The following is a 14622-nucleotide window of genomic DNA, read 5'->3' on the forward strand; positions in this document are numbered from 1 at the left end:
CCCATAACCTGCTGGCTTGGCATATGCTGAGTGCAGAAGAGCAGAGCCAGCCCACCACTGCATAACTCCAGGGCAATAGGAAGAGGTTACACAGAATCAAAGCATGGGACAACATGCACCTGAAGTGGCAGGCTTAGTGGGAACTTCAACTTCCTCTGCTGAACAGGGGTATTTAGGATGCCACATACACTGTCTGCTGCCACTGAGATCTCAGCACAGTCTAACTTTGGAGCAGAGTAATGCCTGAATAGGCTTCCTGTCCCTCTGATGCAATTCCCCTCCCCACTCCTTCCACTCCACTCCCCCACCATGGTTGGAAGTCCCCAGCAAAGCAGGATACCAGACAAGTTGGCTAATCTGCCAGTGTCATCTGGGGCAGCCTCACTGACCTTTAGCTTTTTCTGGTACACCAGCTGACTGTTCTGTATGGAGAACCACCTCCTGAGGGAAGACAGACAGACAGACATCAGAATTGAACAGTACTAGCAACTTGTTCTGGCAGAGCAGGTATCTCTCCATCTTAAGAGTATGATTTATCTCAAGAAAAGCTCACACTTCCCCAGTGCCCTCCCTCAGAGAACAAGAAAGGGTTTCCAGCCTTAGGGAATGACTCCTGCCTTCAGGATGCTATGATGGCAAGTGTTCTAGATACATCAGTGGATAGCAAGAAGGAAGGAAAGACAGGGAGAAACAGAGGAGTAGGGCAGTCCCATGTTACTGCCTATGATTTCTGTCTGCACACTGGGGCAGGCAGTAAATCCAGTGCCTGTGGGACACGTTGCACTGGTTAGGGCATACTTCCATATGTGCTCAGTGGGTATATTGACATTTACTGTGGAAGGTGGTCAAACAATGCCAAAGCTCCTGTTTCCTCTACAGGAAGCTATGTGTGAAGGAAGTCTACCTTCTTAGGAGGAAACAAATCACTAGCTAGCAGCTTTCCATTAAAATACAAGTGACAGAAGGTCCATGTGATGCTGACAGAAGAGATAATTCTCTGGTGTCTTAATCCAAACCCCCAGGTCATTTCCTCATTCCAAGATACAGCCTAAGATTTAGCAATCTGGTCACCTTCATGGAGGGCAATGGAAACCATCACTACCTCTAAGCTTTAGGAAGAAGGTACTGGAATACCTGAGCAGAGAGTCAGAGGCTTGCAGCAGGATGCTATTTAGAGCATGTACTACACATTCTGTTTGCAAATGAACTAGGTTCCCTGGGAAAATGAGATGAGACAGGGTTCTCTTTGCCATTGCTGAAATATTAAATAGATAAGAGACAACAAAAGGATTTGACACATCTGGGGAGAAATGGGAAAATACAGGTACTTGGAGGCCACACTGGAGCATGTATTTCTGCCTGGTGCTGGCTCCCAGCCCAGTATCCCAAACTGTGGATTTTGCTGTTCTTTCTTTCTGCCCCCTCCTGCTCACAGGAGGGGGAGGCACAAACAGTGAGTAGCTAAGTGACAGTGAGAAGGTGATGAGTAGGCTGCAGGAGCTGTGAATAGCTCAGATGCAGGCAGATATGGCTAAGAGTGGGTGGGTTTGAGGAGACAGAGATGGCTGCGGGGAGGCTACAGACTGCGTATGACTGGGAATTAGGAGGACACAGGGAGGAACCATTCCTCTCTATCACAAGAGTCAAGCACAGGTCTGGATATTAACCCAACATACTCTGAATGTACCTCATAGCCAAGTAAAATACCTCTTAATATTGTATCATCTCCCTGTTATGTGAGAGCAGGAAATGTAGGTCAAAAAGGCATTGATCTCATGCATTAGAAACTCATGGGAAGGGCTTGAATCCTTTTGCACAGCCTTGTATGAAACCCATTGACTCTCTCAAGGGAAGCTAAACACATAAATATCGACCAAGGCTAGAACATGAAATCTTTGCTTCCACTTCCCCAAGGTCTCTGGCAGCTGCAGACACTCCTGACTAGTGCAGGCAGCACATGGCATTCCCAGTGACCTACCAGATGAAACAGTTTGAATTATTAAGAGCAGGGTCAGGGCACTGAAAGCCATTTCCCAGCTCCCAGCAGCACAGCTGGTGTCTCCACTCTCACATATCTCCCTGTTTCAGAAGAGACAGGTTTGATTCTCATGGCATGTCTTGTTGTTTCTCTTAATTGTTATAAATGCATAGCTTTCCTAGGGCAATACCTGAGCTGGCTGTGCCTTATCTTCCCTGCATGGAACCTGGTCATTCTTCCATTGTAGAAAGCACTCCTGGGGTTTTAATTCCCTGGCATTTACTAAGATGCAGAACATGAGCTGGCTCCTTCTATGATGCAGCCTCAAGAGGAATATACAGCTTAGAATCTTTCCAGTGATAATAACAGTTGCTAAGATGCCCCTAAAAGTGAAGTGTGCTCCTTTGCAGGCAGTATTAATTGTGTTCAAGAGTCTCAGCCCAAATATCAAATGGAATATGAGTTATTACTCACCGATTCCATGTTTTGAAAGCATTGCTAGCTCTCTTGAAGAGGTAGCCTTCCATCACCACTCCATTTGGGGCATCAACATTAAACTCCACCTTCGAGTCATCATAGGAGAAGTCCTGCAAACAGAAAGAGACTGAGACTCTAACACGACAGCACTCTGCAGGACCAAGATGAAGATGAGCTTAGTAAAAAGATCAAGAAGAGAAAAACATCTATGTAAAATCCTAAGGTTCAGGCAGAGCTGTCTGCCACACCATATCCCTATGCCTTAGTGGGCTGCAGCCGTGAATAGCAGTCACGAGCTGTTCTCATTCCAGTAAGCTTATGTGACCCTATTTTTTGCCTAAAGCAAATACATGCTATATTTCTATGCTCTGGTAGCTCATGAGGAGAAAGGCAGGTTGCTCATCATAGCGAGAGCTAAAAATGCCCAGTATTTGGGGCAGTTTGCAATGGGAAATACAGCAATAGAAGTGCTTTTCACTGGCTGAATTAGCAATTCTGCCACTTCTCTGTTCTGCAAATGGCCAGGAACAGAACAAACCCCTTTTCACACAGCCATGGTGATTTCTGGAAGGAAGACTTATCAATTCCCTTTTCCTTAGCTATCATCATGTGCCACCTCCAATCTGTGCTCATTCAAGTCTATGCTTTGCTACCAGTCAGAGCTGATTTGTCAGGTTTGGCACTGATTCATCAGCCAGATCTCATGGATTCTGACAGCTGCTGAGCAAGACACAGAGCACAGAGAATAGCAGCTGCTCCCACAGAACACAGGATCCTGCTCCCTGGGCCATGGTCTGCCTCCTTCCCAAGGGAAACTAGGTCAGGAAAGCCAAATGACTTTCCCCTCTAACCTGGGGAACTAAGGCACATTGTCTCTTTGCACACTGATCCCACTCCACTGGTTCATTCTACCCACAGCTCCCTCTCTGTTGAGTGCAAATATTTCCCCCCATACTTTGTGGTCCAAAGACACAACAGTGCAGTGAAAACAGCCCTGTTAAGTGCCTTTCCTAGCTCAGCACAGAAGGCCCCAGTGATGCTGTGTTGCTAAGCAACATGCACTTCACTCTCATTAAGATGAGTTATTTTCATGCCCAGAGATGCAAGCTTGCCTGGGAGGTGTCATAGTAAGAATAAAGCTGATACAGAAGGAGGAGATGTAATGGGACAGGACTGAGTCATTCCCTGGAAAGCCAGCAGGATGCCCAATTACACGCTAGAAACTGCTGTAAGGCACCCAATTAAGAGGTCTGCTCAGCCCTAAATTTCTTTGCTGGAAGAGGGTGAATCCCAGGGGGGTCCTCTTCTGCAGATGTCTTTCATGTACGTGCTGCAAACAGAGGCCAGAGGGAATTTTCCTCTAACTCGTAGGTATTTGAAGATGGGATTTTTATAGAGCTGCTCCAAAGTGACAATTCTGTACCTTTGATGAGAGATGTGTAATAAATAATGCAAACAGCCACAAACCTGGGCCTTGCTCAAAGACACACAGCAAGTGTAGGGCAAAACCCTTCTTAAAATGACCTTCTTAAGCTGTGCCTTACTTTGTAGAACAGGCAAAAATAAGGGGGGAGGGGGGAATGGACATAAAAACACCTGACTTCCTCAGCTGTCCTTATCTACTCAAGCAGTGTGATGGTAAGAAGGACAGATTGCTGATGAGTGCAGAGGAAACAGATGGGCCATATGCGTCACTAGAGTAAATCCACTACAAACCAGTGGAGTCAAGCCAGGTGTGAAGTTAACCTCATTGAGTCTGTATTGTATTACACCTCTACAAAGTAAGTGGCCAAAGCAGAACATCTGAAGGCACATGGAGTTGTTCCTTGCCTTGGGAAGGACCCTAACCTGCATCAAGCCCAGTTTTAGGAAGAGAAAATCATACACAAACCACCAAGCCCGTGTACAGTTAAGATGACAGAGAGGCATCTGGGTGATGGGCAAACATAGAAACACTGCTGGGAAGAACGGCTTGTGTTCACATTACTTTGAAGCTATTTCTCTTCCTTGTTCCCTCGTTAGTCAGGAAACATCGCCAGGCCAAACTCTGCTCATGTGTCTGCTGGTGTAACTCCTGAGCAACTCCACTGCTCTCAACAGTAAGTACTGAAGGGCAGTTGAGGGCACAACACATCGACCAGAGCTGTAAGCTGGATTTGTAAAGTAGGTAGAAATCAAGGGAGAGATCCAAGGGATAAGGACCTGTCTGCCTCTTATCCCTGCGGCTTGTGGCAGTCTGATCCTCAGGGGCACTTTGTTTCATTACACTCTGCTTGGAAGGACCTGAAGTCTTTGCTAATAGATTATTGGGGGGGGGGAGAGTGAAAGAAATCCAGCAGTTATCCCCTTAATCAGAAGCATTTCTCCTTTCTCAGCCAGGCCAAGGCCAAAAGGGAGATGTACAGAGGCAGCTCAGGCAGCTGAAAGGCAAAATCATAGCAAGTGCAACTGTGAAACTTCCAGCACACCAGAACAAGCTTAAACCATGGGCTTAAACACTGGATTCCTGAGCACATCTTCCTGCTGCAGCCCATGCAGGGAACTTTCCTATCAATGGTTGTGATGAGAGGACAGACTTCTGGAAATAAAGAACATGTGTTGACACCTGACTCCAGGCCAGAGCTGGCTTAGAAACTGTGTGAGGAGATCATCTTGCCAATGGTGTTGAAGTGGCTACAGCAGGGTAGGAGAGGGCACACATAGGCTTTGTCTTGTCTCCTCTTTTTCCATTTCCTGCCATACATGAGTTTTTAATGCAGGATTTTAATAAACTACCTTTTACTGAATCCTTCCCATCACTGCAGTGTACACAGAGTAGGCAAGTCAGCTCTACATGAGTTTGGACTGATTTATGAAGTCTGAATTTAGCACCTCATTGTCTATGTAACAGGGAGAGTACTTGACACGGAAAAGGCTGCCTGGGATCAGGATGTGGATGGCTTTGGCTACAGCACGATTAGCAACAGCAGTGACATGTTGGATCACACACTGGTGTAATAAATGGGATGTCTTCCAGAATCAGAAACCAGATCTCTGCCATCATCTGCTTCCCTTCCAGTGGATCACAGCAACCTTGTCTCACTGTCCCCTTCCCTTCCCAGTCCTGTCACTCCAACTTTACACACAGGGCTGCCTGGGAACTGCTATTCTTCTGGACATAACCTTGCAATGGTTTCAAGGGGAGCACGTCAAATGCTGCTGAGGCAGCAATGAAGTAACACATTCCAAGAGACAAATCCATGGGGATGTGGAAAAGGACATTAATGCGGATGCTTTCAACCCAGGAAATGGGAAGGGGAAACCCAGCACAGGCACAGACAGACCCATGGAAGAAGAAACAAGAAAACCCCTATTTGAAGGTTGCTTCACAGACCATTCAGTTAAGAACTCCCTGCCTACCTCCACACACGCTTGCACTGCAGAGGCCAGACAAGCTCTTCCTATTGCTCCTGTGAAGCATTTTGGGCAGAGAAAATGGTTGATGAAATTAAATAACCCTCAGATTCAGAGAGCAGATTTATTATGAAGAGAGAGGATGCCCCTCATCACCCTGGAATCCTGTTCTGAGTAAGGAGCACTGCCTAAGCACCATGGGAGGAGAAAGGTCTGGTTTATTAGTCCATTCTTATCCCAATCTGGGTAAGAATAGACAGAACTCCTCTCTAAAATACGAAAGCTTTCTTAAATCTCTTTAAAATGCATCCACTATGGCAATGGCCTTACCTGAAAAGCCACAGCATCACTTCCTCAGTGTATCAGTTCAACATGGAAATAATGATACTGCCCTTTTCTGTACAATGTTCTGATTTCTACTGATAGAAAACACCATCAAAACTAGGCAATCCTGACCAGTGAATCAGTTCAGTCCAGGTAGGTTTAGATATTTGGATATAGAGAAATTTAGCTCACTACCAAACCTCCATGTTATTTTAGTTTCAATCAATACCATTTAGGATAAGCACAACACATGCAATACACACTGTTCCTCATACAAGACAGGCTTTTACCCAAAATTGCCCTCTTAAGTAACCAATGATGCTGAGTATTGAACAATAATATTAAGCACACTCTAACAGCATCAGGTATCCATCCATGCATTGAAAAGAACTTCTCCTGGAGGCGAGTTAAAAACTGTGTGTGACTAGTTTGACTATTTGATTCTAAAGAGAATTATCTTCTCTTATATTCTTCTCTTATATTGAATACATTACATACATTAAAGATGCTCACACCCCCCTCCCACACAAACACTGGGGCACGCACATTCTGTTCACTTCTGGTGCCTGAATATATTTCAAGCTTTTCTCTGGCTATTTTTACCTCTGTGTATACACTGTGTAGAACCCAAGACACTCAGAGGCAGATGGAATTTGGAGGAGGGCTCCACCACCTCCACTCCTATTCTGTGCAGACAGCTTTCATCCATTCTGGCCAAATCCCATTTACAGACCTTTTGTTTCTTGAATTTCCTAATGCCAAATGATGCACAGAGATCTGTGCCCTGCCCCACAGCTTTTCCAACCCAAAACAGAACCAAACACATTTGCTCTCCTGCAGTAATAAAGCTTTTGGGTCAGCAAGCACGGTCCTACAGGCACAATCCTTGCTCCCCCAGGGAAAAGTGCCCTCTAAACTTCCTCCCCAAGTCAAGCCAACCCTGCAGCAGTCTCCTTACCAGGAGGTATTCAAGCCTGCTGAAGATCTTCATGATGCCAGCTCCAAGGGAGGTTTTGCTGCTCTCGCCTAGAGAGCAGGGAGCAGCTCTGTGCGTCCTCTCTCTTCGCTCTCTAGAGCAGCATCTCTGCTAAGCACCGTGGGCTGGCAGGGAAGGAGGGATTTCTTTTTCAGCCCTTTCTCCTTTACCCCTCCTACTCCTTTTTGGGAAGCTGTAAGCTCTGCCACTGGCTCCTGTCAAAGCAGGGGCACCAGGCAAAGGAAGTCTGCTAGCCCCTGGGGACCACCTGCCTACCCCCTCCTCGCCTCTATTCACTGGCAATCAGCTTAGAGCAAGGGCTGATTATCATACAGCTGCCACAGAGGCACAGAGGGAGCAGGAGAAGCCAGGCAACACAGAGCAAAGTTGACAGGAAGATGCTCACCGAATGCCTCCCTGACCTGAACAGAGCCAGGCTTGTCTGCCTTTAGCAGGGGCTGCTTCCCCCAGCTTCCTGGAGCAGAGCCACTCTTTGGCCAGCAATTCCATCCCAGCTCCACAGAAATCAGGGTGCTGCAGTGCCATATGGCCCCTGGTTTGTTATCTACCAGCTGGACTAAATGAGGCAGAGAGCTCTGCCTTGGCACTGCATCCACCCCATGCAAAAGGGCAACAGAAGCACAATTGCTTCCTCACTGCTCTCGACCATGGAATAGGTGTGAGGATGCAAAGAAGCTTTTATAGAGCCCTGTCCTCTTCCACTCAGTTGTGATGCAGTGGAAGGGTTCAGAATCGGCAAGGCAGGACAGGTTTAAACATTATCTCTCTACCCATTTCCCACTGGGAAAAATTGTGTTCCAGTGCTAAATGCTCCAGATTTTGCCTTCTGAGTGGTCCAACCTACACCAGGTCCTGCATGTCTTTGTGCATCCATTTAAAGCAACTAAACCCACATAAAAATATATAAGCTCATTATATGTGTGGTTTAAGACAGTTTAGTTTAACACACAAGAGAAATGTGGGAAGGTACAGGACTATTTCTTCAGCCTTTGCAGAAATGTCCTTGCACACAGACATCCCACACACAGGCTGAAGAAAGGCATCTTCATGCTGAAGATCCTCTCCCTTTGCACAACAGGAGGAGAACTAAAATATTTAATGTCGCTCGTAAAAACTGAGGCTCTTCCTTTCCTCTTGCTGATTTATTAGAGCACTTTTGTATAAGTGAGCATTATTTCATATAAAGTGTGAAGCTGCAAATGGAGATCTTTAAGGTTTTGGAGCTGGGCAGCACTTAAAATGACAGCTTAAACTGACATCTGTCCTAGGAAACTGCCCTGAAGGTGGCAGATGTTCCATTAGGGAAGATGGGGAAAGACTGGCACAGGAAAAAGGCACCAAAATGAGAGTATCAAAGGAAATAGTCAAGATTTGTGCTGAGTTTTTCTTTCCTAGCAAATTTAATTGAAAGAGTAATTAAATAAAATGCAACACCCCCCTTCCTTGTGAATTTGGTTCTTAGGAGGCTGCCCTCCAGGCCTCACAAAGCTGCCCAAGGACAGTTTAACTCCCTGCCTTCAGAATCTGCACAGCTTCCCCTCCCCAAGAACACTTCAAAAGGTATTATGTTTAAACTGGATTCCCTCCTTTCCTGTCATGCCTTAGCAGGCTGCCTGGGAAATCCCTGTGTTGAGGAAAAAAGGATATTTCTGCCACCATACCACACTTTAATTAAGCACAGCTAAATCTCCAAGAGACCAGGGAGTGTTCTGGGCTCAGCATGAAGACAGATTCAGCTGTGTGTGAGATGCTCACCAGCTGCAGAGTGCCATGCTCCATTGCAAAGGGAGGAGCAACACTGACTCAGAGTAGCTCAAAAGCAGCCTAACATTTCCAGGCAGGAAGCTTTAAATCCTAAATTGCAGTAGGGATGTTCAGCTCTCCTCCAAGCTTATGCATACAGAGAGTCACAGCTCTATGCATATGTACCCTAATGAAGACTAATTGCTCTTTTCCCTCTTGGAGCCTGACCTCTGCTTCATTCCCTGCTAGTCCAGTCAAAGCCACATAAAGAGATTTAACTGATGCACTACACTAGAGAGATCTTCCATGTTCCCTTGAATGAAGTCATCACTCCACCAGAGTCCCAGGGGAGCTGAGAGATCACAAATGGCTTTACCCCTCCCTCGGAACACTTAACCTAAGGGAGCATTTGCACAGGCTGATTCACAGGGAATGGCTGTCATTAGCTTTCAAACCTGGTTAAATTTCCATTTCATGGGTTATGACATTTTTGAGAGAGCATTAGAAAGAAAACAACAGCCACTTACACTCCTGTTGCTGACAGTTATTGATTCACACAAGTGCCTGACAGATACAGACTCATTAGTGGTTCCTGATCAGAGCTTGGTTCATGAACAGCTATTCCTCAGGGCTCTCTGAAATCCACTCTCACTGTGCCCACAGAGCATGAATGTGTATGTTTGAAGTCCACCATCAGCTTCTGTTATGAGCCTGTGCATCCAGTTCACCTCCACCAGACCCATGGTCCTCAAAGGCTCCTTAGGTACCAAACACGTGTTAAGTGCCAGCCAAGTACTGCTGCCACTGCAACACTGAGCTCTGAGTCAAGACTGGCCACCACACAGAGTAAATGGGATGGGAATCTTGTTTTAGCACAGAAGAAGGAAATACATGTGGGTACTCACCTGCAGGAGGGTCTGCAGGGGCAGGTCAGCAATCCATGGAGAGAAGGAAAAGGAAAAACAACAGTTATGTTTCTGCAAACTTCAGATTTGGGATCATTCCCAGATAAATGGTCAGAAAATCAGAGCCCACATTAATCAAAGATGCCTCCTTACTGAAGGCTCAGACTTGTTTGATAATAAATCCTATTGTTTTGTCAGTTCATGGTGGTTAATCCCAGTTACAGCAGGTGAGAAGACACACAGTGGGGTACCATAGCTCAGCTGAGAACAACCCCTTGCTCAGCCACAGCAGCTCTGTTCCTTGCATCCCCATGGAATAGAGCTTTCCAAAGTCATGCTGCTCAAGGCTGCAGCCATGTCATGTCACAAATGCTACTGCTGTGAAGGACTAGCCCAGCAAGACCCCTCATCAGATGGCAGTTGCCACTATGATCCAGAGAACCACAATGATGGAAAGAAGTGCTGCTTGCACCAAGCTGTAGCCCCAGACTCACCCTCTGCTGTATCAGTGCGTGCTTGTGCTCCATCTCCCTCTTCTCCACTGCAGAATCAATCACCAGCTGGTCCAGCTAAAGGCAGGGAGAAGAACATCAGGTATAAAAGTCAAGAAGGAGGTTTATAAGCCACTGTCTATCCCTGCTTCCCTGCTCTGGGATCACATCAGCTCTAACATTGTAAGGCCCCAGAAGAGGGGAAAGGCTGTGTTTGGGTGTGCACTGAAAGTAACCATGGCTCTTGGCTGCCACCCCATAGTGCAGTGTGGCTCATCCAACACCCAAGCAGCATGATGCTCTGACTACTCCCAGATTACCACGTATGGCAGCTGAATAGGAAAGAGTAAGTCCTTCCAGGGTGAAGGGGTACAAACACATTGAATCAATGTATTTCCTGTCCCCTCACCTCTGTGGCTAGTTTCTTCATGTAGGGATCCAGTTCATGGAGAAGACTGTAGCCCTGCTGGAAGAAGGTGTACTGGGCATGCATGAAGGACAGCATCTGGGGAGGGAAACAACAGCAAGGTCAGAACAGGTCCTGGGACAAAGTGAATATGAAAAGTCCTCATCACCCACATAAAAGTCTTTACAAGGTCTAACCCTTTCCTTTCCCAAAGCAATCTGTCTATTAGATGCCTCTCCCTCTTCTCCTTTCTTCCTCTCGCAAATCCACAGTCAGGTAACCCTGTTGTGAGCACAAAGCAGTAAAAGCAGTGTCCTTCACCCCTAAAAGTCCCCTCCAGGCCTGGCCTGTGGAGATTCTTGCTGGTCCTTCATTCTCCCCTCTTGTTGGCATACCTGCAGCCCCCAGAGCAGTCCCAGACAGCATCTCCAGGGCAGACTGAGGAGTCGGTATGTCGACCCATGCAACCTGAAATGGAGAGGGCTGCCTTTCATTGAGTCACTGAGAGCAGCCACAGAGAACACAGAGAGCCCTTACCGCATCCAGGATCTCAAACTTCTTCTTGGCCTGCAGGACGTTGATCTGTGAAGGAATGAAGAGAAGACTCTCAGAACCAGCAGCATCAGTCTGGCACAGAGATCTAAGTATGAGCAACTTGCTGCAATACCCCTAGTAGCAAACCACAAACTATTCAAGGACAGCAAAGCCCTGTGCTGCAGTAGGTCCCAAAGTTCTCTGAGCTGCCTTGAGGCATAATGCAGCCTGTCTTTATGAAAGAGCAGGCTGTGATGGGATGAAAGGACCTTCACTGGTGGGGCTGCGAGTTCTGTCACTGATCACATCTGCTTGGAATAGCCAAAGGATGTCACAAGTGGTGTAAGAGAGGCGAGGCTCTTCCCCATGTCATTAGCTGCTTTGATCTTTATAACTCTCCAGAGAGGCTGGCAAACAGTGTCATGAAACTACTGAAAGTGAGGGACCAAACACAACACTGTCAAGCATTCTCTGCATGCTCCTACATGTAGGACATGTCCTTAAGGGCAAACATCTGGGTCTGTGTACAAGTAAACATGTGTGTACTTGTGCTCATAGTGGTCCACGAGATTGTTTAGCAATTTCCCTCTGATGTCTTGTCCTGGACTAGGAGATCCAGTCAAAGCCGGGGCACAGACACCAACCTGCAACACATAATCTAGAGCCAGATGTCGGAAACACTTTCTGGTTATGGTCAAGGTGCCTGTTGCTTCCTCCACTTCATGGGGCTTGTGTCGAGGTGCCTGGGCATTCTTCACCAGGGAAATCTCCATGTCCTCCCGCACCTTGTCAAACTGCTTCTTGGTTTCCTTGAACTTCCGGACATCACTGGAACCCAGAGAGGATAAGGTGGTGAGAATCATTGCTACAAAGCAACTAGGGTCTTGCTGATACCAGCAATATATATGGAGAAGTGCAATCAGGTACACTGTGACCATCAAGATCCTGCTCCAGATGCCACTGGGATCCTAACCCAGCCCAGCAAGCTCCACTGTGTTCAGATGGACTGACTCTAGATTAACTCTAGACAGTCTTTAATCTTTACAGAGACTTGGTAAGGAAAGATGCTGGACCAAGGGCAGGAGCAATGCAGGTATCAAAGCACCAGGGCCTGCCAGCACAGAGGTTGAGCAGTACAAGAGCAAAAAAAGAGTAAGTTGCAAAGATGGTGGGAGGATGACAGACCCAAAAGGAAGGTGAAATTCCTCCTCCTGGCTGCCAGCCTTAAGCAGATTAAATCTGAGCTCATCAGAGAAATGATTATAGAGAAAGCAGGGGTAGGGTAAGCACGAGGCAAGAAGATGGGGATGAAGAAGGAGGGGGTCAGCCAGTGACTCCCTCCTCCATCAACACACCCAGCTGCTGAGGGATGCACAATTCCCAGTTCCCATGGCAACTGGCTCCTGCTGAGCTGAAGCCTCTCCTGCCTCTCTGACCCATATTCACACACTGGGATGTGCTGCACCCGGTACCTGCCCCAGGGAAAGAGGCACTCAGAGGAAGCACGTCAATGCAGCAATGGCAGGAACAGCCTGGCAGGAGCCATGATCCAAGGAACACACTGTCCCCATCCATTTAACAACCTGGGCCCACTTCTTCTGCACCTCAGCCTTGCCACGTGCAAGTCAACATCCTTAATACCAATATTCTGCATCGCTCACACCACTGTAAACTTGCTTTTCATTAGCAAATAACTCAAGCTCCAAGCTGAAGGCACAGTGATGATAGCTGCTCCCTCTACAGAAAGAAAGGCTTTCCTGTCATCTGACAAGTGCTCAGGTTACTCCAGAAGAGCAGGGCTGCTGTAATTTTGAGCAACTAAACATGATGCATGGGGAGCCAAGAACAGAACTTCATGATGATGCTCTGATCTGGAGCTATGCCCGATATCCAGCTTTAACTAGGAGCTGGGAACAGGACAAAGACATCTGGTAGACAACACAGCAACCAAATGACTGCACGATGACAGCACAGAAACCAGATCCTTTCCTCTGCCCTTCAGTGTCTCTTCTGCCCCAAGCTTCAGCACTTGTGCAGAGGTCACAGTCCTGTTTCCAGTGCACATAGGAGAGGGGCAATGGAAGCTCAAGAAGCTGAAGCCCAAACTGATGGGCCAAGTACTCACTCTTTGACAAAATTGTGCAGCTGCTGTCGGACTGACCTCTGAGCCTGGTCAAACAGGATCTGCAAGAGAAGAAAAGGCAAAGAATAGCAAATGTTTTTGCAACAGGAAAGACTGAGGAGCCAGAAAATCCATAAGCACTCTTTAGGAGCTTCAGTGTGTAGGAGTCAGCATTACTTCAGTGCTTGGTGGTGTTCAGCACTCCCTTACAAGCACAGAATTCCCGTGCTGCAGGTTCTGTGCCAGGGCTCTGAACAGCACAGAGACCTGTGCCACCAACATAAGAGGAGCAGTCGCGTTCAGTCTCCACTTTGAACTGTCGCCTGTGTGGAATTCCTCGTTCTGCCAGAGGAGGGCACTGTCACCTCAGCACTGCACCGCTTAGGCCCGGCCACAGGAACCACCGCTGACGGTACATCCCCGCCAGCCGCAAGCTGGTGAACATCAGAGGTCCGAGCACACGGTATAAAGAGAGACCGAGTTCTTACAAGTCTTTTACATTTTACTCTCCTATTTGTCCTTCACAAAAACAATGGTCCCAAGCCCTTTCATTACTCTGCACTCTCTGCCCATCTCTTCTCCAGCCCTCCCCACCTTCCTTTGAAAGATGCTCTTCCCCTACCCTCTGCTTGATGCCGAACAGCGGTGCCTGCTCGGCTCCCTCCCATCCATCTCTGACAGGCATGATCACAAATAACTCCATGTTTCAGACATGCATCGGGATGACACAGCACTCTGGCTAATGGGGACCAGATGGGCAGATGCTCCCAGACCACATAGCAACTGCAGCAGGAAGTACACATCATCCAAGGGGCAGGAGTTTCTTCTCTCAGACCATTTACACTGCAGAAGAGCTGGCACTGCCTAAAGCAGCAGCTTTTGGTGAGGAGGTGGTGGGTGAACCTTGTCTGGCTCTCAGGTACCCACCAAGGCACTGACTACACCTCCTCAGCAAGACAAGGGGGAAAACAAAATGAGAAAGCTCATGGGTTGAGGTATGTACAGGGAGATCTCTCACATGACAGTCACAGGCAAAACAGACTTAACTTGGAGAATACTGATTTAATTAACTGCCAATTAAAAAGAGGATAGTGTGATAAAGAACAGAACTAAGAACACCTTTCCCCTGGAGCATGACTGGGTTGCCCAGAGAAGCTGTGGCTGCCCCATCCCTGGCAGTGTTCAAGGCCAGGTTGGTTGGACACAGGGGCTTGGAGCAACCTGCTCTAGTGGAAGGGGTCCCTGCCCATGG

General features: G+C 47.4%; 1 protein-coding gene across 1 annotated transcript in view; it reads right to left on the reverse strand.

Annotated features, from left to right (window-relative positions):
* Nucleotides 1-14622, reverse strand: part of ACAP3 (ArfGAP with coiled-coil, ankyrin repeat and PH domains 3) — a 49425-nt gene that overhangs the window by 16556 nt on the left and 18247 nt on the right. The window contains exons 6-13 of the mRNA XM_061450232.1: nucleotides 13374-13432; nucleotides 11893-12076; nucleotides 11252-11296; nucleotides 10718-10813; nucleotides 10312-10386; nucleotides 9818-9829; nucleotides 2453-2565; nucleotides 390-441 (exon numbers count right to left, since the gene is read on the reverse strand). Of these exons, the coding sequence (XP_061306216.1) occupies nucleotides 390-441; nucleotides 2453-2565; nucleotides 9818-9829; nucleotides 10312-10386; nucleotides 10718-10813; nucleotides 11252-11296; nucleotides 11893-12076; nucleotides 13374-13432 (636 nt within the window). The remainder of the gene's footprint in view (nucleotides 1-389; nucleotides 442-2452; nucleotides 2566-9817; nucleotides 9830-10311; nucleotides 10387-10717; nucleotides 10814-11251; nucleotides 11297-11892; nucleotides 12077-13373; nucleotides 13433-14622) is intronic.

Source organism: Pezoporus flaviventris, unplaced genomic scaffold, assembly GCF_033815535.1.
Source record: "Pezoporus flaviventris isolate CSIRO_AGI_PZ_B2104156 unplaced genomic scaffold, CSIRO_AGI_Pfla_v1 ptg000009l, whole genome shotgun sequence".
NCBI lineage: Eukaryota > Metazoa > Chordata > Aves > Psittaciformes > Psittacidae > Pezoporus > Pezoporus flaviventris.